This window comes from Elephas maximus, chromosome 2, assembly GCF_024166365.1.
Source record: "Elephas maximus indicus isolate mEleMax1 chromosome 2, mEleMax1 primary haplotype, whole genome shotgun sequence".
Lineage (NCBI taxonomy): Eukaryota > Metazoa > Chordata > Mammalia > Proboscidea > Elephantidae > Elephas > Elephas maximus.
In genome coordinates this window covers 186,733,666-186,758,937 of record NC_064820.1, presented here as the reverse complement: position 1 = coordinate 186,758,937, position 25,272 = coordinate 186,733,666, and the positions used below count along the sequence as shown (strand labels likewise).

Sequence of the window (25,272 nt, the reverse complement as noted above, 5' to 3'; positions counted from 1 at the left end):
CCCATGTGTGCAGAGTAGAACTGCTCCATAGGGTTTCCAAGGCTGAGACCATTCGGAAACAGATTGCCAGGCCTACCTTACAAGGCACCTCCGGGTGGGTTTGAACTGCCAACCTTTCAGTGAGTAGTCCAGCGCTTAACCATTTGTGCCATCTGGGGACTCCTTGTAAAGATTACAGCCAGGGAACCCTATGCAGTTCTACTCTGTAACACATGGGGTCATTATGAGTTGGAATTGATTTGATAGCAATGGGTTTGGTTTTTAACCTTCAGGTGAAAATGCTAGAGAAGGACTCTGATTGGCTCAGCTGGGGTCACATGCCCATTCCTGGTCTAACCATGGTACCCAATGGGGTAGACTACTATGACTATCCAGCCTGGGTCATCTGCCCATTGCTGTGGCCATTGCCTTCAACAGAAGAACAGAAAAGGCTGTAGGGTCAGCAAAGACAGCAGTTTCTTTGAAGTACTGAGCTGTGCTGGGCATTAAGGGGCCACAAGAGCAGCATAAGACAATCTGTGTGAACATTAACACTCATATGGAGAAACTGTGACACATACTCTCAATGTGTGGGGTGGCATTTCAAGGAAGGTGAGAGAGAGCATTGGAGACTAGTGTGTTCTGAGATGTGAAGCCATGGAGGGGAAGGCTCCGGGGCCAGTGTTGAGAAGCTGGATTGGACAGTTGGAGAGAGGCCTGACTATTGAGGGTCCTGGAAACCATGTAAGGAAAAGTGGTGGATTCTAGGCCATTGTAGGTTCCTTCTACTTGAAGAGGAACTGCCATGTAGGAAATGTAGGTGTAGGGTGGGTGAGGAGAGTCAGCAGTTAAGGGGGCTCCACTCCCTTGATCACCCGCCACCCCCGTGGCCTGGAGTGGCCACACATATTGGTGCTCCCCATGTGACTCACCATAGGGTATAAGCCTCACCATTCTGCCTTCATCTCTGCCTGGGCTTCATGCACATTATACCACTGGGTCACTCAAATTGCAGTGTGCATCAGGCTTACAGTGGACATGTGCTTACAGTACAGGTCTCCGGGCCCAACCCAGAGCAGGACCTTCAGTGGGTCTAGGGAGGGGTCCAGGATCTGCATTGTTAACAAGCTTTCCCACATGATTCTGATGTAGCTGGCTGTGCAACATACTTTGAGAAAAGTTGCACAGGATAATTTGAGAGAAAGAAAGGAGGAGGGGATGTTGTTCTTGCTATTTGTTCATTAAAGGCTAACTTCCAGCTGTCTGCAGCAGCCCCAGCTAAGCAGGCATTTTAATTCACTGAGCAAATGAGCAGAGTGGGCACAAGCGAAAAAACAACAAAATAAAAAACATTACCAGGAATGGACATGGGTGGGAAGGGGATGATTGGAAAAGGGGAGTCAAAATGAAGCCACTGCTGAGGCTTCCCCTATTCCACTGCAGTTCCCCCCACCTTGCAGCCTGCCAAACTGGTTTCTAACTGTGGTTTGGTCCAACCCTGCTTCGAGCCCTAACCGTGGTTTGAATTTGGCACTGAAATTCCCGCACACGAGCAAACCAAGACCTTGGCTAATGCACAGGACCTGAAAAGCCATGGCCCAGAACTTGACCCCGGACCTGAACTTTGCCATAGAGGCAGATGTTCTCCAGCACACGGCTGCATCCAAGCCCATTTGTAAAGCGAAAGTTCCCTTCCTTTACAAATGACTCAGCACCTGGATCTCCAAATATGGACATAGGAGAGATCGAGGTGTCAGATTTTGGGTGCCAATCCTGCCCCCTAGGGACTGGAAGGCAAAAAGCTCCAAGCTCCCCTGGGGCTGGGAGCTCATGGTCTTTCTGCTGCTAGGCCCCACATTGCTCCTTGTTTGCGCAAACAATAAATTTCCACTTTCTGTTTCCCTTAAAACTGCTCGTGTGGCATCTGTCTTATTTCGATGGGCTCATAGGACAGGGTGAGAACACTCATTCAGTTACAAAAACATTAGAAAACACAGATGAGGTAAGGGATGGGGACAGAAAAGAGAGAGAGAAATTCTTTCAGAAAGGCCACTTTATTGATGAAGATAAAACTGCATGGAGTTCTCCACAGCCCTCCCCTCACTTCAGTGGCTTCACTGGGCATTTGGGGCCAGAGTGGGCAGGCCTGTCGCCAACACAGGTGTGAGGTGCTCAGCCAGCTCTGCCCTGCCTGCTCCGAGTCAGGCGGCCAAGTACAAACACATCACAGCTCATAAAAATTCATGGGTGCACCTTGGAATCCTCCAAATGGTTCCTGCACATTTTTTTTTTTTTTTTTAATAATATTGTACAAAATATGTTAACTAGGAAAGGTCAGCTGTGCTGTGATAGCTGCAGGACGTCCTGTTAGGATTAGCATCCCCCACGCATACTTATTGCAGTAAAATCTCTAAAAGATAGAGCTGTACAAAAAAACAAACAAACAAAAAAAAAACTAAACAATTTTAAGAAGAGCAGCAACTTAACACTGCTTTAGTTCATTTAAATTTTCTTTCCCAAAAATACATTCCTAAATATACAAACTATACAATCTGGACATTTTAATGCTGGTTTTTTTTTTTTGTTTGTTTTGTTTTTGTTTTTTAATAATAACAAGAGGACCCAAACTAAAAAAATCTGTTCGTCTTCAAACCAACAAGAGCGCTAGAGGACGCGTGACTCAATACCTTCATATAACACCACATAAATAACTTTAGCCACAGTCAAAGTGTTCACAGCGTGGTCAGTGGAACAAAAGAAATACTTTTCTGGTGATTAGACGTCATCTGCAGAGAGGGTTGGGATATTCATTCGTGGCCGGGTGAAAAATGCCATCTTCTCCCTATAAAAGACACCATCCATTAGAGCCAGATTTTTCAACCTTCCTCTCTGGACATTTGGGATAAATAAGGCTTGGTTTTGGGGGACTGTCCTGTGCATTGTAGAATGTTTAGCAGCATCCCTGGCCTCTACCCCCTAGATGCCAGTAAAACCTCCCACAGTCATGGCAATAAACAATGTCTCCAGACATCGCCAAATGCACTCTGGGAGGCAAAATTATCCTTGGTTGAGACCCACTTTTAGGGAACCTATTAGCTTGAACAGCCCCCTTCGGGGGTGGTTCTCAGAGTTTAAAAGGGTCCATGTGCTACTTCTGGAGTCCCTAGGTGGAGTAGATGGTTAATATGTTTGGCTACTAACCAAAAGGTTGGAGGTTCAAGTCCACTCAGAGGCACCTTGGAAGAAAGGTTTGGTGATCTACTTCTAATAAACCAGTCATTGAAAACCATATGGAACACAGTTCTACTGAGACACACTTTGTCTCCATGATTTAGAACTGACTTGACGTCAACTGGGCCACTTCCAGCATTTGGCTGTTTTAGATTCCCAATTTGTTAAAAAGTTAAGAGATATTCCAAACATGGTTATAAAAATTACAGCATATTTTAAGTTTATATTTCACAAAGGAATTTTTTTTAGCGCATGCACAACACATGTACCTTACTTGAGAACATCACAGTCTCAAAGCCAGACCCCCTGTGAATAGGAGGCCCAAGCCAAATGGTCTTCGGGGCCCTCCTGTGATATGCCTGGGTCTGGTACGACAAAAAGCACCTCCCTGAGATGCTGGCAGGCAGCACGCAAAGCCAGGAGGCCCAGCAAGCACCCGTCACCCCCAGGCTTTTTTATTATTCAGCCAATCCTCCACAATTACCAGTGATGGAAATGTTCAGAGGAAAGGCCAGAGCAGGTGGCTCATTCATTAAACAAGAGGATCTAACAAATTAGCTGGAGTTGTGTGGGGACTGATAATGACAGCCAAGGGAAGACACTGCAGAGCTCATAGATCACCAGGGATGGCTTAGCAGAGGATACACATCTGTTACAGAGAGAGCTGATGCTCTGCTGAACGGGAACAGTGGATGGAGAACAGTGACACCTCGAGAAGGAGACAGAGGTTGGTGGGGAAGGGAAAGGGGGGGTGGCCAGGTGCCGAACTGCCTTACCTGAAAGACTGCACTTCTGGGGGCTCCTTACAGCTTTGGCCTCGAAGCCTGTGGACGTCCTTGGCAGCTGCCCTCATCATCTTGTCTGTCTGCAACTCACCCTTGTGCTCGGCTCGGTCCATCTGTAGGGCCAAGTAAGCAAGGCCATGAATAGTAGAGAGCCCAGGGAGAACTTTCTATCACAAATGAGGAGTCTATCATAGTCAAAAGGTCTGAGGGTCACGTGGACACTAGTGTTCATTGAGTATGATTCACAATGGCCAAAAAGTGAAAACAACCCGTGTCCATCAACAGAGGAATGGATAAACAGTACATTATTCAGCCGTAAATAGAAATGAAATTCTGATTCATGCTACAGCATGGATGAACCTTGAAAACATTACGCTGAGTGAAACAAGTCAGGTACAAATATTATATGATCCCACTTACATGGAATGGGGCCCTGCGCTTAAGCATTTGGCTGTTAACTAAAAGGTCAGCAGTTTGAAGCCACCAGCTGCTCCTTGGAAACCTATGGGGCAGTTCTACTCTGTCCTATAGGGTCGCTATGAGTCGGAATCGACTCGACAGCAATGGGTTATATGGAATATCTAGAATAGGCAAATGCAGACAGAAAGTAGATTTGTGGTTACCTGGGGCTAGGGGGAGGCGGATAGGAGCCCTGGTGGCGCAGTGGTTAAGCACTCGGCCGCTAACTGAAAGGTTAGCAGTTTGAACTCACCAGCTGCTCCACAGGAGAAACATGTGGCAGTTTGCTTCCATAAAGATTGACAGCCTTGGGAACCCTATGGGGCAGCTCTACTCTGTCCTACAGGGTTGCTATGAGTTGCAATTGACTGATGGCAGCGGGTTTTAGAGGGAGGGGGAAATGGGGAGTTACTGCTGAAGGGGCACTGAGCTTCTGTTTGGAGCGATGAAAACCTTTTGGAAATGGACAGCTATGATGGTTGCAGAGCATGGTGAATATAATCAATGCCACTCAATGGTTAAAATGACTATTTTTTTTGTTGCGTATATTCTACCACTATAAAAAAAAAGATAATAATAAAAAAAAAGTCTGAAGCTCACACAACAGGCACCCTCCCTCTTCCTGTTCCACTGTGGGATCCGCTTTATTCAGAATGATCAGGGGAAGTGAGCATGTCATCTGTCCGACTGGCCATATTTTTGGGGACAGGGAACCGAACGACTGCATGGATCAGAAATAAGGAGATGAGGGCTGCCCAGAGAAACGTGTATGGCCTTATCTAATCCACAGGGCTAACCAGGTAGCTGGTTTAAAACAATATCTTCTATTTTATAGGTGAGGAAACTGAGGCTCAGGCATGTTAAGGAATTGCTTTAATGTCAAACAACTAAGAAATGGTAGAAACCCAATCCTAAGTCATGGAATTGGGCACAAGAACCTTATATATGACATTAAACACCTTTCTCTCGATGCAAACTTACATACGCATTTCTGAGAACAAACCACAGGCAAACCTAACACTAGAAAACATTGCTCGCACAAAGAATTATGGTAAACAAAGTCGTCATTTAAATGGTTTTTTTTTTTTTTTTTAGTAGAAGGTCATCATACAGTCAAATTTTTGTAGTTCATTTTTTTTTTTTTTTAAACCAGGGCATGTACGTACTTGGTTTCTTATCTCTTTTTGCCTTCGCCACCGGGAAGCTCAAAGATAAAGTTAACGCCCAAGTATAATTAGGTTACTTTAGGTTTGGGGTATATTTAATTCCTTCTTCCCCTTAAAGCTTTCCACATCTCTACCTTCCCTTAAGGCTCTTATAACTCTGTTTATAAGTATACAAGGTATAAATAATAAATTAGAAAGAAGTAAACATTTTTGAAACTTCTGAATCGCCAGAGTCAAGTTGCAGCTCCCATACTAGCACAGGCTGAAGACCAGGGCCACCTTGCCCTTCCTGCCCTAAGATATCACTGCCTGCATCAAGATCTAGGACGTCAGGTTGGAAGGCAGCTGAGGGGCACTCACAATAAACCAGGCTGACACCCTCTGTAAAACGCTCTGCGCGAGGCCTGGCAGTGTGCAGAGAGATCTAGCAAAGGCCTGTCATTCCTCACATGGGTCGTAATTGGGAGTACCAAGGCAGAGACGAGAGCAGGCTTACACTCCTGGGTGTCCTGGTCAGCACAAAGCCCTGGGCATGCTGGGCTCCTCTCCCCTTTGGAAATGCCTGCTCTGTGGGACTGCATGTACAGGCACCAGGACGGGGCAGAGTCCTATCTTGACTCTGTTAGAACATGTGTTTGATGAAGGACCGCATGAATGAACAAACTGTACATACTAAGGGCTTGCACACATGAACATGTAAGTACAGCAAGAGGGTCTTGCAGTCAGGTTAAGAGTTAATAAGGTTTACTGAGCAAAGTGTGGAATGAGGGGCCCTGGAACACACTCAGTGGGCCACAGAATTCTAGGACCAGTTAAAGCTCTGGCCTCTCTTCCTCATGGCAGGGGTCCCCTCCAAGAGCAGAACATGCCTGACTCCCTTGTCTTTTGGGGCAGCTACTCACCCGCTTTTCCAGCATCCTTAGCAGCAGCCGGAAGCGCTCGTCCTCACGTAACCACTGAGGCAGCTCCTTCTCCCCGTGGCTCTTGGCTTGTTCAAGCTGCTTCTTGAGCTCCTTCAGCACCGAGATCTCCTGAGTCAGCTGGCTGTGCCAGGTCCTCGTCGCCTGCAGGTCCAGCTCGAGGTCCAGTGAGGTGCGGATCAGGCGCTCAGTGCGCAGAGATTTGATGGATGAAGGCTGTGAGGGTGGTGAAGACACTGGCCCGTTACAAGAGGCCTCCAGTCACATGAGCCTACACTACCCTTTTCTCTGAGACTGCAAATGCCCTCCATTAATCTGCAGGCTCCCGCTCCTTCAGAAACGGGGTTCACCCTTCCCGTGAAAGCCGGTCTTGATTTCTCCAAATTACATAGCTCAGCATTTACTGGGTATTTATCATGTCCCAGGCATGGTCCTAAGAGCTTTCCTTTGTTGATCTCATTTCCTTACTTTCTTTTTTATTGTAATTTAGATGAATGTTTACAGAACAAACTAGTTTCTCCTCAAACAGTACACACATTGTTCTGTGACATTGGTTAACAACCCCACGACATATCAACACTCTCCCCTCGCAGCCATGGGTTCCCTATTAGCAGCTTTCCTGTCCCCTCTTGCCTTCCAGTCCCTGCCCAGGGCTGGTGTGCCCCTTTAGCTTTGTTTTGTTCCATGGGCCTGTTCAGTCTTTGGCTGATTGGTGAACCCCAGGACTGACCTCATTACTGAGCTGAAAGGGTGTCCAGGGGCCATACTCTCAGGGTTTCTCCAGTCTCTGTCAGGCCAGGAAATCTGGTCTTTCTTTTTGAGTTAGAATTTTGTTCTACATTTTTTCCAGCTCTGTCGGGGACCCTCTATTGTGATCCCTGTCAGAGCAGTCATGACCTCATTTCTTTTTCACAATAACTCTATGAGTTCCCATCCTAATTGCACAGATGAGGGAGGCTCACAGAGGTTAGTCACATAGAGAATACACGGGAAAGCTGAGATTCCAACCAGGTCAGTCGGCTCCAGTACCCTGTGCCAGCTTCCCTACTCAATGCCTTTAGCGTGTACACTCTCTATTAACGGACTCTTGTCACTATCCTGCTCTGAAATTGTATACTAAGTGGTGGTCTGTCCTCCCTGCGGGCAGAAGTCACGTCTTCTGGGTTTTGTGTTTTTGTAATGGGCATCTGGTATTTTCCCCTGCCCAGCTTTCACATCTCCATTCTTTTAGTAACGGTGCCCTCATCTTCCTTCGGGGACCCACTTCTCTTCTACTCTCAATCCCCACAGTATGTGTGGGGTCTCAAGGATGGGAATGTCATGACCCAATCCTGGCCAATCAGAATCTCAGTGATGGTTCAGGGGTGTGTATGTTATCCAGGCCCAGTCAATAATACACAGTTTTGCTGAACTACTTGGAAAAAAGGCAATTTCTTTACACAGAGGTTGCTAAGTCAGCAAGACACAAACCTGGAACTGATAATGGTCTTTACCATTATATAGGGTGACCCTGTTTAAGAATTAAGCTATATGGAAGGAGCAGGGCTACGAGAGGGAGATTGAAGCCTGATGACATTGTTTAACCCCTGGATCAATCCACGCCTGAAGCTAGTCCAACATCCTGGATTTTCCCATTAAATGAGCCAATAAGTTCCCTCTTTTATTTTTAAGCTATATTGGAGTTAGTGTCTTCAGTTACTTGTATGTAAAAGGTCCTGATTAATATAATCAACAACTCCCCTGTTTCTACCAATAAATAGTAATGATTTAAAAACAATAACTAAATGACTATTGGAGGCAGAATTCTAACCTGGTTCCCTCAAGATTTCCACCCCTGGTATATATATCATTGGAGCCCTGGTGGTGCAGCGGTTAAAGTGCTTGGCTGCTAACCGAAAGGTCAGTGGTTTGAACCCACTGGCCACTCCTCAGGAGGAAGATGTGCTAGTCTTCTTCTGTAAAGATTTAGAGCCTTGGAAGCCCTATGGGGCAGTTCTACTCTGTCCTGTAGCATCATTGAGTCAGAATCAACTGGATGGCAGTGCAGTTTGGTTTTGGTTTGGGTATATAGGCCCTGTGTAATCCCCTCCCCTTGAGTATGGGTGGGACTTGTGAATATGTGAATTGTGAATATGATAGTCACACCCCTGACGAGGTTACACATTGGCTGACTTTGAGTTAATCAAAAGGGAGATTACCTTGGGTGGGTCTGACCTGATCAGGAAATCCCTTAAATGAGGGACTGGGTCCTTTCTAGAGACAGAGATTTTCCTGATGTCCTTGAAGAAGCAAACTGTCATGTCAGGGAGAGGGCTATGTGGCAAGGACCTGAGAGTGGCCTCTAGGAGCCAAAAGTGGCACCAGTACCTAGCAAGAAAACATAAGGAAATGAATTCTGCCAACAACCCGAGGGACATCTGGTGTTGCAGGGACTCTGTAGTACCAGCCAGCTACAGCAGATGGGGTGGGGTGGGGACCTGGAGTAGGCAGCCTGTCACCTGAGGTCATGTCCACATTCCCCTACCGCCACTCCCTTCTGCTCTGCGTTCTCCCTTCTGCTCTCCTTAGTTCCTTCTGGAGACTTGCCTGAGGAGAGGGAACACCAGATAGTATTAGGCAAAGGATCAACTCCTGATTCTGTCAGCAGGCAGAGGTCTGCAGGGGGGCTTCCCCCTTTTGGCACCCCCTCCCTTCTCTCTTGCTCTCTACGCCTTTGCTTTCTGACTCTCTGGCCCCTGAGTTGCTTCTGGTTCTGCAAACTCACCAGCCTGCTTTAAAGTCTGTGCTGAAAGCCCAACTCACCATATCCTGCAGCTCTGACTGGTAAAAGACAGAATCAGGAGTTGGTCCTTTGCCTAATGCTACCCCCTCCCAGGGATCCCCCAGATCCCTCAGCATAGTCTCCACAAGGAAACGCCAGGCTTCTCTGCAGCTGGTAGCCTCGTCCCTGTGTGTTTCCAGCTGGTCCTGGAGAAGCCCATTTACACCTCCCTGCTTCACAAGGTGCCGCGAGGTACCCAGGTCCTCTGTGGCATGAAGGGCTGTCAGAACCTGTAAAGGCCAGTCAGCTGGATGACTCTGAGCAGAACCTCACAGGAGGTGGGCTCCCATCAAAGCACACTCTCTGATTGGTGACTGTGCTGTTTTGGTTGGTTAGTTCTCAGTGACTCTGATTTCTACTCAGGAAGACAAGGCCAAGTTTTCACACTCCTAATGTCTCTTATTTGTCATGGTAATAATGTTACACTTACCCTTTGTCACCTTCCCCAGAGCCTGCATAGATAGGCCTTACAGTTCACAAACTTCCATTTGCAAATACTACCACACTTGCAAGAGCAACATTCTCCAAACCAGTGACTGAAGAGAAACGGTCAGACATCAGGGGGTGTGTGTGGGATGGGGGCACTCGGGAGGAGAAGACATACAAATAACTTTGAGGCGACACTCTTACCCGCTTCATTCGGACGCTGCGCCGCTCGAGAGAGTTACGAACGAAAGGGGGCTTTTTGGACAGAGTCGAGCTGTCACTATCGCTCCGATTCAGCTGGAAGAGAAAAGTCGTGGGAAGTTAAGCAGCACAGCCAGAGTACATTCTGGAAGGTGCACTGGGCCAGGAGGGAGGTCGGGTTCCCCCCTCAGCCCAATCCTTCTCTCCTTGTGCAAACGTTGCAGGATGCAGGTTTCATTCTGACCTTCCTTTTCTAAGTAGATATTTGTTTAGCAGGTTTTATGTGTGATGCAGGAAACCCTGTGGGACAGTTCTACTCTGTCCTGAAGGGTCGCTATGAGTCAGAATTGACTCGAAGGCAATGGGTTTGGTTATTTATATGTGATGCAAGGAGCCCCGGAGGTGCACTGTTTAAGCACTCGGCTGCTAACCAAAAGGTCAGTGGTTTGAACCCACCAGCTGCTCTGTGGGAAAAAGATGTGGCAGTCTGCTCTCTGAAAGATTACAACCTTGAAAACCCTGTGGGGCAGTTCTGCTCTGTCCTATAGGGTCATCAGGAGTCAGACTCAATGGCAATGAGTTTGGTTTGATCTGTGATGCATGCTGCTACACGTCATACCCAAAATGCTTCATTCAATCCTTACAACAACCTCACGCGATAGAAACATCATGACTTTACAAATGAGGAGACAGAGGCTTAGGGATTACAGAAGCCGCCCAAGGTTAGACAGCTGCACGGAAGGCACCCTCGTGGTGCAATGGTTAATCGACTCGATGGCACCTAACAACAACAAAGCAGCACAGCTGGGGCTTGACATCAGGTAGTGTGACTCTTGGGCCGGTACCAGAGATTACCAGGATATATTAACCTCTGGACCTACTACAAAGGGCCCTGGGTGGTGTGAATGTTTTGCACTCGTCCACTAACCTAAATATTGGCAGTTTGAACCCACCCAGCAGCACCGCAGAAGAAAGGCCCGGCAATCTGCTTCCATAAATATTATAGCCAAGAAAACCCCATAAGCAATTCTACTTTGTAACACCCGGGGTCACCATGAGTTGGAAGCGACTCGATGGCAACAATTTTTGGGCCTACAGTGCAAAGGCCAAGAGCCCTAGTGGTGCAGTGCTTAAGCGTTTGGCTGCTAACTGAAAGGTCAGGTTGGAACCCAGCAGCCACTCTGTGGGAGAAAGATGTGACAGTCTGCTTTCCTAAAGATTACAGCCTTAGAAACCCTATGGGGCAGTTCTACCCTGTCTTATAGGGTCTCTATGAGTTGGAATACACTTGACAGCAACAGATTTGGACGCGAAGGCCTATTTGCATCGACTCTTCCCTGTCTGCCTACAGAGCCTTTACTGGCTCCATGGAGCCACTGTCAAGATTGATTAAATAAAAAAAAAAAAAGGCAAGTGGGGAGGGGAGAATGAGGAGTGGTGATAGTCGCACAACACAGTGAATATAATTAATGCCCCTGAATTATATACTTAAAATGGGAAACTTCATGTTGTATGTATTTTATCATAATTTTAAAAAAGCTAAAGAAAAAAAGTAGCCTTAAGGCAAAGCCTCAGGGACCATCTCTTTGGAGAAGACGAGGCAGACAGGGTTTTCAAGGGTCTTGCAGAACACGCCTCTTTTCCCTTCAGAATCCCTCCAGTTATTTCCACTTATATTCCCCACCCACAGTCAGAGGCCAGGGCTGTGTCAAGATGGCACTGCCCTTCTACTGAGTGTGTCCCCTAAAGGACGACAGGAGAGGAGGAGGAGGACAGCTCATCCTTGGAGGTGGGGGTGGGGAGGGGGCCTCTTTCTAGAGTCAGGGTCCCACGTTGGTGCAGTGGCCACAGACCAATGCCACAAAGCCTGTTCTGCCAGCTGTCAGCTCACTGCTGCAGGTGTCTCCTGAGAAGCTGTTAGTGGCATCATTTTTGTGGTTATCAAGAATCATTAATGATAATGGTATCAACAGTCCTGCTAAGTTGATGAACACAGTAACCCCAGGGAGTTCACTGATGAAACAGCTACTGTGCTAGCTAGCGCCTCAATAAGAAGTAGAATGATAGTGACAATAATCACAGCCACAGGGACTGAGCACCTATGATGGGCCAGGTGCTTTCTTGAAGTTTCTCAGACATTCTAACACATGAGGGAGCTGAGGCCCAGAGAGAGAGTCAGAAGCCTTGATAATCGTTCAGCAGGTGAGCATCAGAACAAGAGTTCAAGATCCAGTCTGTCTGCCTCCAAGGCCATGCCCTTTCCTGGCCTGAAGGCTGCACCCAGGATTCAGAGATAAAACTAATGAGCAGACTGAGGGATGGGCCATCCTGACAACTGGGTGGATTCAGATAAAAGGACTGGCTGCCTACCCTGCCAGAAAGGGCTTATCCTACATTGTTCTCATTCAAAGGTAGCACTTGTAGAGTATGTCATGTTGTTAGATGCCTTTGAGTTGATTTCAGTAGAACTGCCCTATAGGGTTTTCTTGGCTACAATCTTTATGGAGGCAGATCGCCAAGTCTTGAACCGCCAACCTTTCTGTGAGCCGCTGAGTGCTTTAACCACTGTGTCACCAGGGCTTCTTGAATAGGTGTCATACCAGCACAAAATATATATAGGACAATTGCTCCTTACATTTTAGTTTACATGTTATAAAAGAGCTTTGAAAGCTGCAATAAGTCCTTGTAAAGATATTTTAAAGCATTTGATCTCAGACATGGTAGAAACTGTTGCTTTGTTATTTCCATTTAATAGCTAGGAAAACTAGCTAGTTTAGGACAAAGAAGGCCTACAACTCAAGGGCTGTATTTATCAGGAAGTAAACCAACAAACGTAACAGCATTGCTGTTAAATACACAGGTGTTGTGGGAGAGTTTTAGGGAGTGTCATACATTATTAACCCTACCCTTATGGACTTAAGGAAACCCTGGTGGCACAGTGGTTAAGTGCTACAGCTGCTAACCAAAAGGTTGGTAGTTTGAATCTACCAGGTGCTTCTTGGAAACTCTATGGGGGTAGTTCTACTCTGTCCTATAGGGTCACCATGAGTCAGAATTGACTCGACAGCAACAGGGTTTTTTTTTTTTTGGTATGGACTTAAAGTCCAGCAGGGAAGACCAAGCCAGGACACTAACCAAGTGACACAGGCCATGCTGAATTCCAGAGAAGGGAGATGCCCCAGCAGAGTTCACATGGTTTGCAAAGGTGTGTCATCAGGTGAGTGGAAGGGGCTCCTCTCATTCAAGCTCTAGGAGGCCAAAGGAAGCCCCTGAAGAGGGGGCTCTGAGTAGGAGCATGATTGCAGGCTTTGGGGTCAGACTCCTGCTTTGCCATTGATTAGCTGTGTGACCTACAGCAAAGTGCTTTCACTTTCTGAGTCTTAGCTTCTGTATCTACGAAATGGGTTAATACAACATGACCTGAAGTATTGTTTCGAGGATTATGTGACACAGAAAATATCTGTGTGTACGTGTGTAGCTGCTGGTTAGGATTTGAAACGGTATCCTGTGGGTGGGAAAATCCCCATCTTCTGAGTCTTGGTGAAAGGTAAAGCCCTCCTCCCACCAAAGAGGCTGCAGTCACTGGAGCCTTGTAGCTGTCACAGCCTCCCTTGCAGCTAGGGGCTCTGGAACTGGGCTCTGCCAACTGAATGCAACTGTCCAGACTTTGAATCACGACTTGGTTGGTTGAACCAGATTTGCTGTTACTGTGCCTCTCTGATTTAACCAGGCCACTCTCCTTGTTGCATGAACACGCCACGTTTGTCAGTATCTCAGGGAGAAGTCCTGAGTGGCAAGTAGTGGCCAAACAAGCAGCCGCCAGTCTCTGTGACAACAATAACAGAAGCCCGGTGGAGGCATCTAGTATGGAGTTCCTGAGGCAGGAGCGGGACAAGCTGGATGCTAGGTTCTGCACAGCATTGGCGGTGTCCTCACCCGAATGTCTCTTTGGTATAATTCTGGCTGGGCTCTGGCCTGCCTTGTTCCTCTGTGATTTCTGACACTGTCTCTGAAGCCTTGTGGTGAATATGTGGGTATCAATTTCCTTTCCAAGAATTTCTTTTCTGCTTCTACTGCTCAGAGTCTGTTTCTGTTGCTGGCAATTAAGAGCCCTGACCAGTGCAGGATTTGGCTTTAGGAAGTGGAGTGCTGTAAGTAACAGACTGGGTGGGACACATGGAGCTGGCTGACCAGTAGAGGTAAGGCTAGGTGCAGCACAGGCCCTAATATTCCTGGTTGGGAATTTGATGACCCTCAATTTGTGGGTGCAAAACAGAGGGTTAATTGTTACCTGTTGTACCTTGGGAAAAAAGCCCTGGCGGTGCAGTGGTTAAAGCACTCGACTGCTAACCGAAAGGTCGGCAGTTCGAAACCACCAGTGGCTCCGTGGGAGAAAGATGCAGCGGTCTGCTTCTATAAAGATTTACAACCTTGGAAACCCTATGGGGTCACTAGGAATCGGAATCAACACGATGGCAGTGGGTTTGGTACCTCTAGAGACAGACTGCATGCCTATGGAGTTTTAGGGGAAAACGATAGGAAAAAAATCAGGAAGTTTAACTGTTGGTTTCTTCTTGCAGCCTTTAGTAAAGCTTTCTAAGAAAGCTTGGGTTGCAGTGGGCCAGTCAGAAAGCAAAGAAGGAAAAAATATGGCTTTGCTAACAAAGGCCCTTTCTGCCTGTGGCATGTGATCCACCTTGATTGGGCATCTCTTAATTTGCAGCCTTGCAGCGTTGGGAAAAAGAAAGTATCTTAACTGATGTTGTTATTGGTTGCCATCAAGTCAGCCCCCGACTCATGGGGACCCCATGCACAATGGATCAAAATGCCGTCTGGTCCTGTGCCACCTCTGCGCTTGGCTGCAGGTTGGACTGTTGTGATCCACAGCGTTTTCACTAGCTGATTTTCAGAAGGAGATGGCCAGGCTTTTTTTCTAGTCTGTCTTAGCCTGGAAGCTCTGCTGAAGCCCGCTCAGCATCATGGCAACACACACGCCTCCCGACAGGTGGGTGGTGGCTGCGCTTGAGGTGCCTCGGCTGGGAGTTGAGCCTGGGTCTCTCACACGGAAGGTGAGAATTCTACTGCTGAGCTACCGGTGTCTCATTATCTCAGCTGATACAGATAATAAAACATGGGAGGTGCCCAGTATAGACCTAGGTGTGCGATAGATGCTTAATAAACAGGACTGGAGCTCCTTGTTATCCCAGGATGCAATTCCGGAAAGGGCCACTTAAAGTGAATCCATTCCAACGGGGGACCAGAATTTTTGAGTAAATATTAGGGAGAAGAGTCTGATTGGCCTTTGAAGAGAAAAACACTTTACAAAAGTTACCTGATTTTATATTTTCTATTTAACAAAATTACTATCACACTCTAATTCTGATAAAAAAGAATGAATCAAACACTGATTTCTTCAGGTGTGATTTTCCTGACCAGTGACGTTCTATACTCTGTACCCGATTTCCACTGCACGTTCATAAAGGTGATAATTTTTGCGAAAGTATCCTAAGGGCTTTTCTAAACCCTTCAAATTATTCACTTTTGAAGCACTGACTGGATTTTTTCTCTTCTTCAGTTGTGAGCTAGCTTAATTGCAAGATCCTTCACCTGTGATTCATGAAGTCCCCAGCATCACATTCAACGATTTCAGGAAATCCTGTGCCTTTTACAAGATCTACAGCCAACACATACTGCATTGGCACTCTCTGCTGATGCTTACAACTACAGTTAACTAAAGGTTTGACCCGGAAGGGAGAGGCTTAGCTTATTACTAGGAGGGACTGCAGGGAATATTTCAGTGGGGACTAGAGAGGTGCAGAGCCCTGGTGGCATGATGGTAAAGAACTTGGCTGCTAACCAAAAGGTCGGCAGTTCAAATCCACTAGCTATTCCTTGAAGACCCTACAGGGCAGTTCTACTCTATCTTACAGGGTTGCTATGAGTTGGAATCAACTTGATGGCAATAGCTTTTTTTTTTTTAAGAGAGGTACAGTGGTGGTTCAGTGGTGTAATTCTTCCCTTCCATGCGGGAGACCCGAGTTCAATCCCGGCCAATGCACCTCGTACACAGCCACCAGCTGTCTGTCAGTGGAGGCTTGTCGTTTGCTATGGTGCTGAATAGGTTTCAGTGGGGCTTCCAGACTAGGATGGACTAGGAAGAAAGGCCTGGTGATCTGCTTCCGAAAATTGGCTGATGAAAAACCCATGGATCGCAACAATCCAATCTGTAACCAATCATGGGGATGGCGCAGGACGAGGCAGCATTCTGTTCCATGGTATACGGGGTTGTCATGAGTTGGGGGCTGACCTGACAGCAGCTAACAACAACAATTTGATACGTAGCTAATAAATTAGTAAAAGTTTTCATGTCATGAAGAAATTAGCTTCTCTACTCAATATTATAATTGTAGGCCTTGGATGCTGACTACTCAGTTATTGAGAACCCCCTCTCCCACATAACAACAGACAGGTAATATAGGTAAGGTTGATACAGGTAAGGTTCCACAGGTCTTTTTAATATCAACTTCTATGGCGACTTATTGGAATGCTCTTTATGCTTTGAATTAATGGCTCTATATGGTGGAGGGGAAGGAAGTATGTTGACAGACATATCACTTAAGCCCAAGACTCAGGTAATGTATGCATATCTTTCCTGCACCATCCCCATGGAAGGTGGGGACCTTCCATGTGTCCCCAGCAACCAGCATGGTACTCTCATACTTGGTAAGTGTTCAAACCCTCCATTCACTGTGGAACGAAGGAAAGTGCACTGGCTTAGGCTTGGGTAGAAGAATTGAATTACAAGGTGAAGGTGTGAAGGAGCAGAGGCCTAGAGCAGGGTCTGTAAACACCAATGGTGCCTGTAGGAGCAGGTGGGGACCTTACTTAGGTAAAGTTGACCAGGGGGAGGCCAGGGTGAAATGGAAAGCGTCTCCTCTCCCTCCATCGATCTGTGGCAGCCACCACCACTGCTCAGCCCCAGTCAAGTGTGGCCACAGGAGGATGTGTGACCCATGATGCCAGGGAGTCCCCTTTCTTCTAAGAAAAGGTAGAATTTCATGTGAAATCCAATTTTAATGTTGTTAACTGCCCCTCCTAATTTTTAAATGTTGGCAACTAATTTATTGTTAACTGCCTTTCCTAATTTTTAAATATTGGCAACTAATTCAATTGAAAAAAACAAAAACCTATGACCAAATAAGACATGTCTGTTGCTATTTTGCAAACTCAGGCTGCACACAAGAAACTCTGTGGAGGTGGGAAAGCAATGTCTGTTCAGGAACAGTGAGTGGTCAGTCTGATCTCAGCAAGTGGGAAGGAAGAGCAGGGTGTGAAGAAGGAGGAGGTGGAGAGTCCCTTGGAATAATAACATTGACCATGGACTGGTTACTAGGTCCTTACAGACTTTAACTCAAGCCTTAAAACAACCCTGTGAAGTCAGTCTATTAACTCCAGATGAGGAAACTGAGCCTCAGTGGATGCCCGACAACGATGAGGGTGAGAGGAATTGGGGTTTGTACCCAGAACTGTGTGAGACTGAGGCCTCTCCGGTGCCCCCAGAGAAGCAGTGCCCTGGGAGGAGGACAGTATCACACACTTGCTTACCCGGCACACATACTGGCTCTGGGGTCCAGGGGAGAAAGTCTTAGAGCGGATGATGGTGCTCCCTCGAAGAAATGGCCCTGTGGATGGGGTGCCCACCCGCCGGTCCTTGGGCCGCACCACAGTGGGGGATGGGACTGGAGTCTCTGTGTTGGTCTCTTTGTCCACCTGAAGAAGAAATCACAACTTTGAGGCCACCAATCTCCCCAAGTCCTCAGCCACTTGCCCCAGAGCCACGGGGCACACTCCCAGCTCCTCTCTGCTCCTGTCCCTCACCTTTGGCCTACAGAGCCAGGGGCTTCCTCAGCTCTAGCCTTGCTTGATTAATTCAGTTCAGCCCAGCCTAGCCAGAATGGCACTGAAGGCTGGGCCTGCATTCCCAATGACACCTGTGAGTTGGAGCTAGTGGGAGCATGTATCGCCCCAATCAAAACCACGTGAGCAGTGGAGGTAACTTATGTACGGATGCCCTGGACTTCACATCCTAAAGACCTGTGTGCCAACCAAATTTTGGTAGAATCACACCCAATGCCTCAACTACCCCGCCAAGGAATTGCAGAATGTTTTCTTGTAATTATGTAGGCAATCAGCAAGTATAGTTTTTATTAGAAAGGAAAGATTTTCCATTTTCCTTTCACCCCAGTCAACCAGGAAAAGATAAATAAACACAGCAAAACGCTAGGCTTCCGTTAGTCTAAATAGAGCCTTTGTGAAAAAGGTGCTCCCTTCTGGCTGGAGAAATTGCAGAAACAATGCTCACTTTGTATGGAGCAGTTAAAAGGCCCCAGGTTCTCCTCCAGGTGCTTTGCCAGGCACCTCTGTGCAGTGCATAGCCTGTACCTCCACCCCCAGGTGCCTTGCTTAAATATAACAGGTGCTCTTCTCTTTTAGGAGTCCAGCAGGTGGGAGGAACACAGAGATCTTTATGGGGAATGAATCCTGTTACAACATGTAACCCTAGTGCAGCAGGGAAGCAGGAGGCAAAGGGAAGTTGATTGGAATCCCTTTTCCTATTGCACTTGGGCAGGCTCAAATGAAGAAATACATCCCTTCGAAGCCTTAGAACCCATCTGCAAGGTGGGCATTATTGTGCCCATTTTAACCTGTTGCTGTTGAGTCGGCTGTGACTCACAGTGACCCTTGAGGGCAGAGTACAGCTGCCTCATAGGGTTCCCAAGGCTGTAAACTTCACGGAAGCAGACTGCCACATCTCTCTTCCATGGAGAGGCTGGTGGGTTCAGCTTGAGGGATGAATTGATCTCCCTAAGATTATACCGTCAGGGAATAGCGGAGCCAGGATTTGAACCCAGACCCATCTGATTGCAAAGCTTGGGCTCTGTCCAGAGAAACAGGGGACTGCAGAGGGCAGGAGAGATGACAGGGGCAAGCCTGCCTCTCCCGGTTTACTGTCACTGAAATGATCCAATGAACAGGCAGGGACACTCCCATACAGCCTTCTACAGGCTGCCCCATTTAAGGCCTGCTCCCTGACTCTGGAAGATGGGATCTAGCCCCAAATCTCTATTGACTACTCAGGCTCCAAGGCTTGAGGACTACTTCCCTAAGACAGCACCTCCCACCCCAGCTCCCTGTCCTCCCTACCTTTAATGCTGCTGGGCACTCGTCCACATCCAGGGAAGCCTTCTCAGTAAACACATCTTCGTCTTCATCCCCCTCATCCTCCTCTGCCTCATTCTCACTGGTCTCCTCATCATACCTCCTGTGATGACAAAGGGGTTTGCCACCCACTCAGAGATCACTCTGCCTCTGCTGACCTGCCTTTAAGTGAGTCAAAGGCCAGGTTTCCAAGCCTTTTCAAGACTCAGGACATAGTCTTGAAAAAATCCATTTTAGGGCTGCTGTAAGTTGGAACCCGCTTGACAGCAAACAATTTTTTGGGTATAATTTATATACAGTGAAACCTGTGAGAGCCGGAACTCGACGGGACTGCCTTGTTTTTCCAGGTCTCGCAAGTTCTCCACCTTTGACAGGATGCAGTCTTACCACTTTTCTATCACTTTCTATAAGTGAAAAGTATTTGAGTTTTTCTTCTCTGACGGGTTTCTCCTTACATAGGTTCCGACTTTTGCAGGTTTCACTGGACAATAAAATGCATCTATTTTTAGCGTACGGTTTCTTGCATTTTGACCAATGTATTCACCTGTGAAACCACTACCACAATCAAGATATAGAATATTTCCATCGCCCCAAAAGCTTTCCTTGTATCCTTTCCCACTTAATCTTCCCAGCTCCAGCCTCCAGCCCAGGTAGCTGCTGATCTGTGTTCTGTCACTATAGATTTGCTTTTTCTACAGTTTCAAACCCATGAAATGAAGCAGTATGTGCTCTTTTGTGTCTGGCTTCTTTCACTAGCATATTTTTGAGATTCATCCATGTTGCTGCTTGTGTCAATAGTTTCTTCTTTTTTGTAGCTGAGTAATATTTCACTGGGACTCCCTGGGTGGTGCAAATGGTTAACATGCTAGGCTGCTAATCAAAAGGTTGGTGGTTCGAGTCTACCTAGAGGTATCTCAGGAGGCTTGGTGATCTACTTCTGAAAAATCAGCACAGCTCTACTCTGACCCATGGGTTGCCATGAGTCAGAACTAACTCCGTGGAAACTGGTAATATTTCATTGGATGGATATACCACAATTTGTTTAGCCATTCTTCAGTACATAAAGATTTAGACCATTCCCACTTTTTAGCCATTATGAATAAAGCTCCTATGAATACTTGTGTAGGTATGTTTTCATTTCTCTTAGGCATATACTTAAGAGTGGAATTGCTGGGTCATATGTAAGTACGTTGTTGTTGTTAGGTGCTGTTAAGTTGGCTCTGGCTCATAGTGAACCTATGTACAACAGAAAGAAATACTACTTGGTCCTTTGCCATCCTCCCAATTGTTCCTATGTTTCAGCCCATTGTTGCAGCCACTGGGTCAATCCACCTTGTCGAGAGTCTTCCTCTTTTTTGCTCACTCTCTTCCAAGCATGATGTCCTTCTATAGGAACTGGTCCCTCCTGATAACATGTCCAAAGCACATGAGACAAGGTCTTGCCATTGTCACTTCTAAAGAGCATTCCAGCAGTACTTCTTCCAAGACAGATTTGTTCATTCTTCTGGCAGTCCACAGCACATTCAATATTCTTCGCCAACACTGTAATTCAATTACATGAATTCTTTGGTCTTCCGTACTCATTGTCTAGCTTTTGCGTGCCTATGAGGCAATTGAAAAGATCATGGCTTGGGTCAGGCAGACCTTAGTCCTCAAAGGGACATCTTTGCTTTTTAACACTTTAAAGAGGCCGTTTGCAGCAGATTTGCCCAATGTAATACATCGTTTGATTTCTTGACAGCTGCTTTCATTCCATGGGTATGAATTGTGAATCCAAGTAAAAATGAAATCCTCCACAACTTTAGTATTTTCTCCATTTATCATGATGTTGCTTATTGGTCCAGTTGTGAGGATTTTTGTTTTATGTTGAGGTACAATCCATACTGAAGGCTGTAGTCTTTGATCTTCATCAGTAAGTACTTCAAGACCTCATCACTTCCAGCAAGCAAGGTTGTGTCATCTGCATATCGCAGGCTGTTAATGAGTCTTCCTCCAATGCTGTGCTACGTTCTTTGTATAGTTCAGCTTCTTAGATTATCTGCTCAGCATACAGATTGAATAAGTACGGTGAAAGGATACAACCCTGATGAACACCTTTCCTGATTTTAAACCACCCAGTATCCTATTGTTCTGTTTGAACAACTGTCTCTTGGGTCTACGTACAGGTTGCGCGTGAGCACAATTAAGTGTCCAGGAATTCTCATTCTTCGCAAAGTTATCCATAATTTATTATGATCCACACAGTTGAATGCCTTTGCATAGTCAATAAAACACAGGTAAACATCTTTCTGGTATTCTCTGCCTTCAGCCACGATCCATCTGACATCAGCAATGATATCCTTTGTTCCACATCCTCTTCTGAAATCAACTTGAATTTCTGGCAGTTCTCTGTCTATGTACCCCTGCAACTGTTTTTTAATTAACTTCAGCAAAATTTTACTTGCGTGTGATATTAATGATATTGTTTGATAATTTTTGCATTCTGTTGGATCACCTTTCTTTGAAATGGGCACAAATATGGATCTCTTCCAGGCAGTTTGCCAGGTAGCTGTCTTCCAAATTTCTGGGCATAGATGAGTGAGTGCTTCCAGCATGGTATCCTTTTGTTGAAAACGTCTTAATTGGTATTCCGTCAATACTTGGAGCCTTGTTTTTCACCAATGCCTTCAGTGCAGTTTGAACTTCTTCCCTCACTATCGTCTGTTCTCGATCATATACTACCCTCCTGAAATGGTTGGACATCTTTTTGGTTCAGTGACTGTGTATTCCTTGAATTTTTTCTTCAGTTCTTTCAGCTTGAGAAATGCTGAGCATGTTCTTCCCTTTCGGTGTTCTAACTCCAGGTCTTTGCACATTTCATTATAATACTTTTCCTTGTCTTCTCGAGCTGCCCTTTGAAATCTGTTCAGTTCTTTTATGTGATCATTTCTTCCATTCACTTTAGCTACTCTATGTTCAAGAGCAGATTTCAGAGTTTCTTCTGACATTCATTTTGGTCTTTTCTTTCTTTCCTGTTTTTTTTTTAATGACCTTTTGCTTTCTTCATACATGATGTCATCCCACAACTTGTCTCGTCTTTGGTCATTAGTTTTCAATGTGTCAAATCTATTCTTGAGATGGTCTCTAAATTCAAGTGAGATAGACTCAAGGTCGCACTTCAGCTCATGTGGACTCGTTCTAATTTTCTTCAGCTTCAACCTGAATTTACATATGAGCAATGGATGGTCTGTTCTGCTGTTGGCCCCTGGCCTTGCTCTGATTGATGATATTGAGCATCTCCATTGTCTCTTTCCACAGATACAGGCGATTTGATTCCTGAGTATTCCATCTGGTGAGGTCCATGCATATAGTCACCATTTATGTTGCTGAAAAGAGGTATTTCCAATGAACAGGTTGTTGGTCTTGCAAAATTCTATCATGTGATTTTCGGTGTCATTGCTATCACCAAGGCCATACTTTCTAAATACTGATCCTTCTTGTTTCCAACTTTCCCATTCCAATTACCAGTAATTATCAATGAATCTTGATTGCATGTTTGATCAATTTCAGACTGCAGAAGTTGGTAAAAGTCTTCAATTTTGGCATTATTGGTTGGTGCATAAATTTGAGTAATAGTCTTATTAACTGGTCTTCCTTGTAGGCATATGGATATTACCCCATTACTGACAGTGTTGTATTTCAGGATAGATCTTGAAATGTTCTTTTTGACAATGAATGCGATGCCGTTCCTCTTCAATTTGTCATTCCTGGTGCAGTAGATTATATGACTGTCAGATTCGAAATGGCTAATATCAGTCCATTTCAGGTCACTAATGCCTAGGATAGGGAGCCCTGGTGGTGAAGTGGTTAAGAGCTCAGGCTGCTAACCAAAAGGTACGCAGTTCAAATCCACCAGTCGCTCCTTGGAAACCCTGTGGGGCAGTTCTACTCTGTCCTATAAGGTTGCTATGAGTCAGCATCAACTTGACGGCACATAACACAACAACGCCTAGGATATTGGTCTTTACGCATTCCATTTCATTTTTGATGACTTCCAGTTTTCCTAGATTCATACTTTATACATTCCAGGTTCCAACTATTAATGGATGTTTACAGCTGTTTCTTCTCATTTTGAAGTGTGTCACATCAGCGAATGGAGGTCCTGAAAGCTTTACTCCACCTATGTCATTAAGGTTAACTCTGCCTTCAGGAGGCAGCTTTTCCCCAGTTATATTTTGAGTGCCTTCCAACCTGCGGGGCTCATCTTCTGGCACCGTATCAGACAATGTTCTGCTGCTATCCATAAGGTTTTAACTGGCCAATTTTTTTGAAGTAAACTGCCAGGTCCTTCTTTCCAGTCTCTCTTAGTCTGGAAGTGCTGCTGAAACCTGTCTGCTGTGGGTGACTTTATTGGTATTTGAAATACCAGTGGCATAGCTTTTTTTTTTTTTTTAGCTTTCAGCCTCATAGCAACAACCAAGCCACCACAGTAAGACAGTCAGATAAGTGGTGGTGCCTAAGTATAAATTTATCTTTTTAAGAAACTGATAAGCTTTTTCCAAAGTGGTTGTGCCATTTTACATTTCTATTAGCAATGGTATGAGTATTCCAGCTCCTCACTTAGACTTGGTATTGTCAGTCTTTAAATTTAGTCATTCTACTGGGTCTGTACTGGTATTTCTTTGTGGTTTTAATTAGCATTTCTCTGTGGGGATCTTTTCATGTGCTTATTGACCATTCATATACTTCCTTTTGTGAAATATCTGTTACAATCTTCAGCCCATTTAAAAAAATGTGCTGTCTTTGTATTATTGAATTGTAAGAGTTCTTAACATATTCTGGATATAAGTCCTTTGGCATATGTACATATTGCAAATATTTTCTGTAGGCCTGTGGCTTGACTTTTTATTTTCTTTATGGTATTTTCCAAGGAACAAAGGTTAATTTTGAAAAAATCCAATTTATCATTTTTTTTTCTTTTATGTCTTCTGCTTTTAATGTTCTAAGAAATCTTTGCCTACCCCAAGGCTGCAAAGAACTTCTCCTCTATTTAGGAATTTTTATAGTTTCAGGTTTTACCCTTAGCTGTATGATGCATTGTAGATTAATTTTTATACATGGTGTAAGATAAGGGTCAATGTTTATTTTTTTTCCATTTAGATATCCAATTGTTCCAGCACCATCTGTTGAAGAGACTTTACTTTAGGCAGTACTCTCTCATAATTATCATTTCCCCATGGACTCTAGGGTTGGACATATTGATGTGGCCATTGGACTATATTTGTTAATAGTGGAGTCCCGGGTGGCAGGAATGGTTAATGTGCTTGGCTGCTGACTGAAAGGTTGAAAGTTTGAGTCCACTCAGAGACAACTCAAAAGAAAGGCTGGGTGATCTACTTCCAAAAAATCAGCCATTGGAAACCTTATGGAGCACAGCTCTACTCTGACACATATGGGGTCAATGGAGTCAACTTGCAGGCAGCTGATTTTTAAGTAGTAATTTATCTCTATTCCCATCTTTATTTCTCAACAATGTTCATAACTGTCAGTCTTGTGATCGGTATGAGACGGCATTACCACACTGAGAGAATAGAATTCTAGCCAAAGGCAAAGAGTTTGGCTTCCAGTTATCTACCTCAGTGTGACTGTGGATAAGCACACTAATTCCCTTAGGATTTGCTCAACAGGGAAACTAGATCTTGGATCTCTACTCCCAATGTTGTGATTTAAACCTCCCCTGCACTTAGATGGAACTTCTTGGATGGAGGGGTTTTTGCTCTCTTTTTGGTATTGTCTATTGGTAGATAGCCTTGCTATCTACCAATAAAGAACCATTAAACACGTGATTACGCAGGGAGCAACCTCACAAAGGAATTCTGCAGAGCCGCATTAATCAGCACTTATTGAGGGCTTGATATGTTCCTGTGCTATGCTGAGGCCTTACCACATTGCCAAAAGAGAATATCTCCATTTCACAGATGGGAAAACTGAGGCTCACAGAGCTGTCCTGCCTTGTTCAATGTCACAAGGATGCTAAGTGATAGGGCCAGGATTCCAATTCAGGTTTGCGCAATTCCACTAAATGC

General features: G+C 45.5%; 1 protein-coding gene across 2 annotated transcripts in view; it reads right to left on the bottom strand.

Moving 5' to 3' along the window:
- Positions 1-2,007: 2,007 nt before the first annotated feature.
- WWC1 (WW and C2 domain containing 1) overlaps positions 2,008-25,272 on the bottom strand; it is a 202,192-nt gene continuing 178,927 nt past the window's right edge. For both annotated transcript variants that reach the window (XM_049874282.1, XM_049874283.1), the window contains 6 exons: positions 19,193-19,310; positions 17,594-17,758; positions 9,992-10,084; positions 6,523-6,756; positions 3,987-4,108; positions 2,008-2,821 (listed from right to left, as the gene is read on the bottom strand). In XM_049874282.1, coding sequence (XP_049730239.1) covers positions 2,755-2,821; positions 3,987-4,108; positions 6,523-6,756; positions 9,992-10,084; positions 17,594-17,758; positions 19,193-19,310 — 799 coding nt within the window. In that variant the 3' untranslated portion in view covers positions 2,008-2,754. The remainder of the gene's footprint in view (positions 2,822-3,986; positions 4,109-6,522; positions 6,757-9,991; positions 10,085-17,593; positions 17,759-19,192; positions 19,311-25,272) is intronic.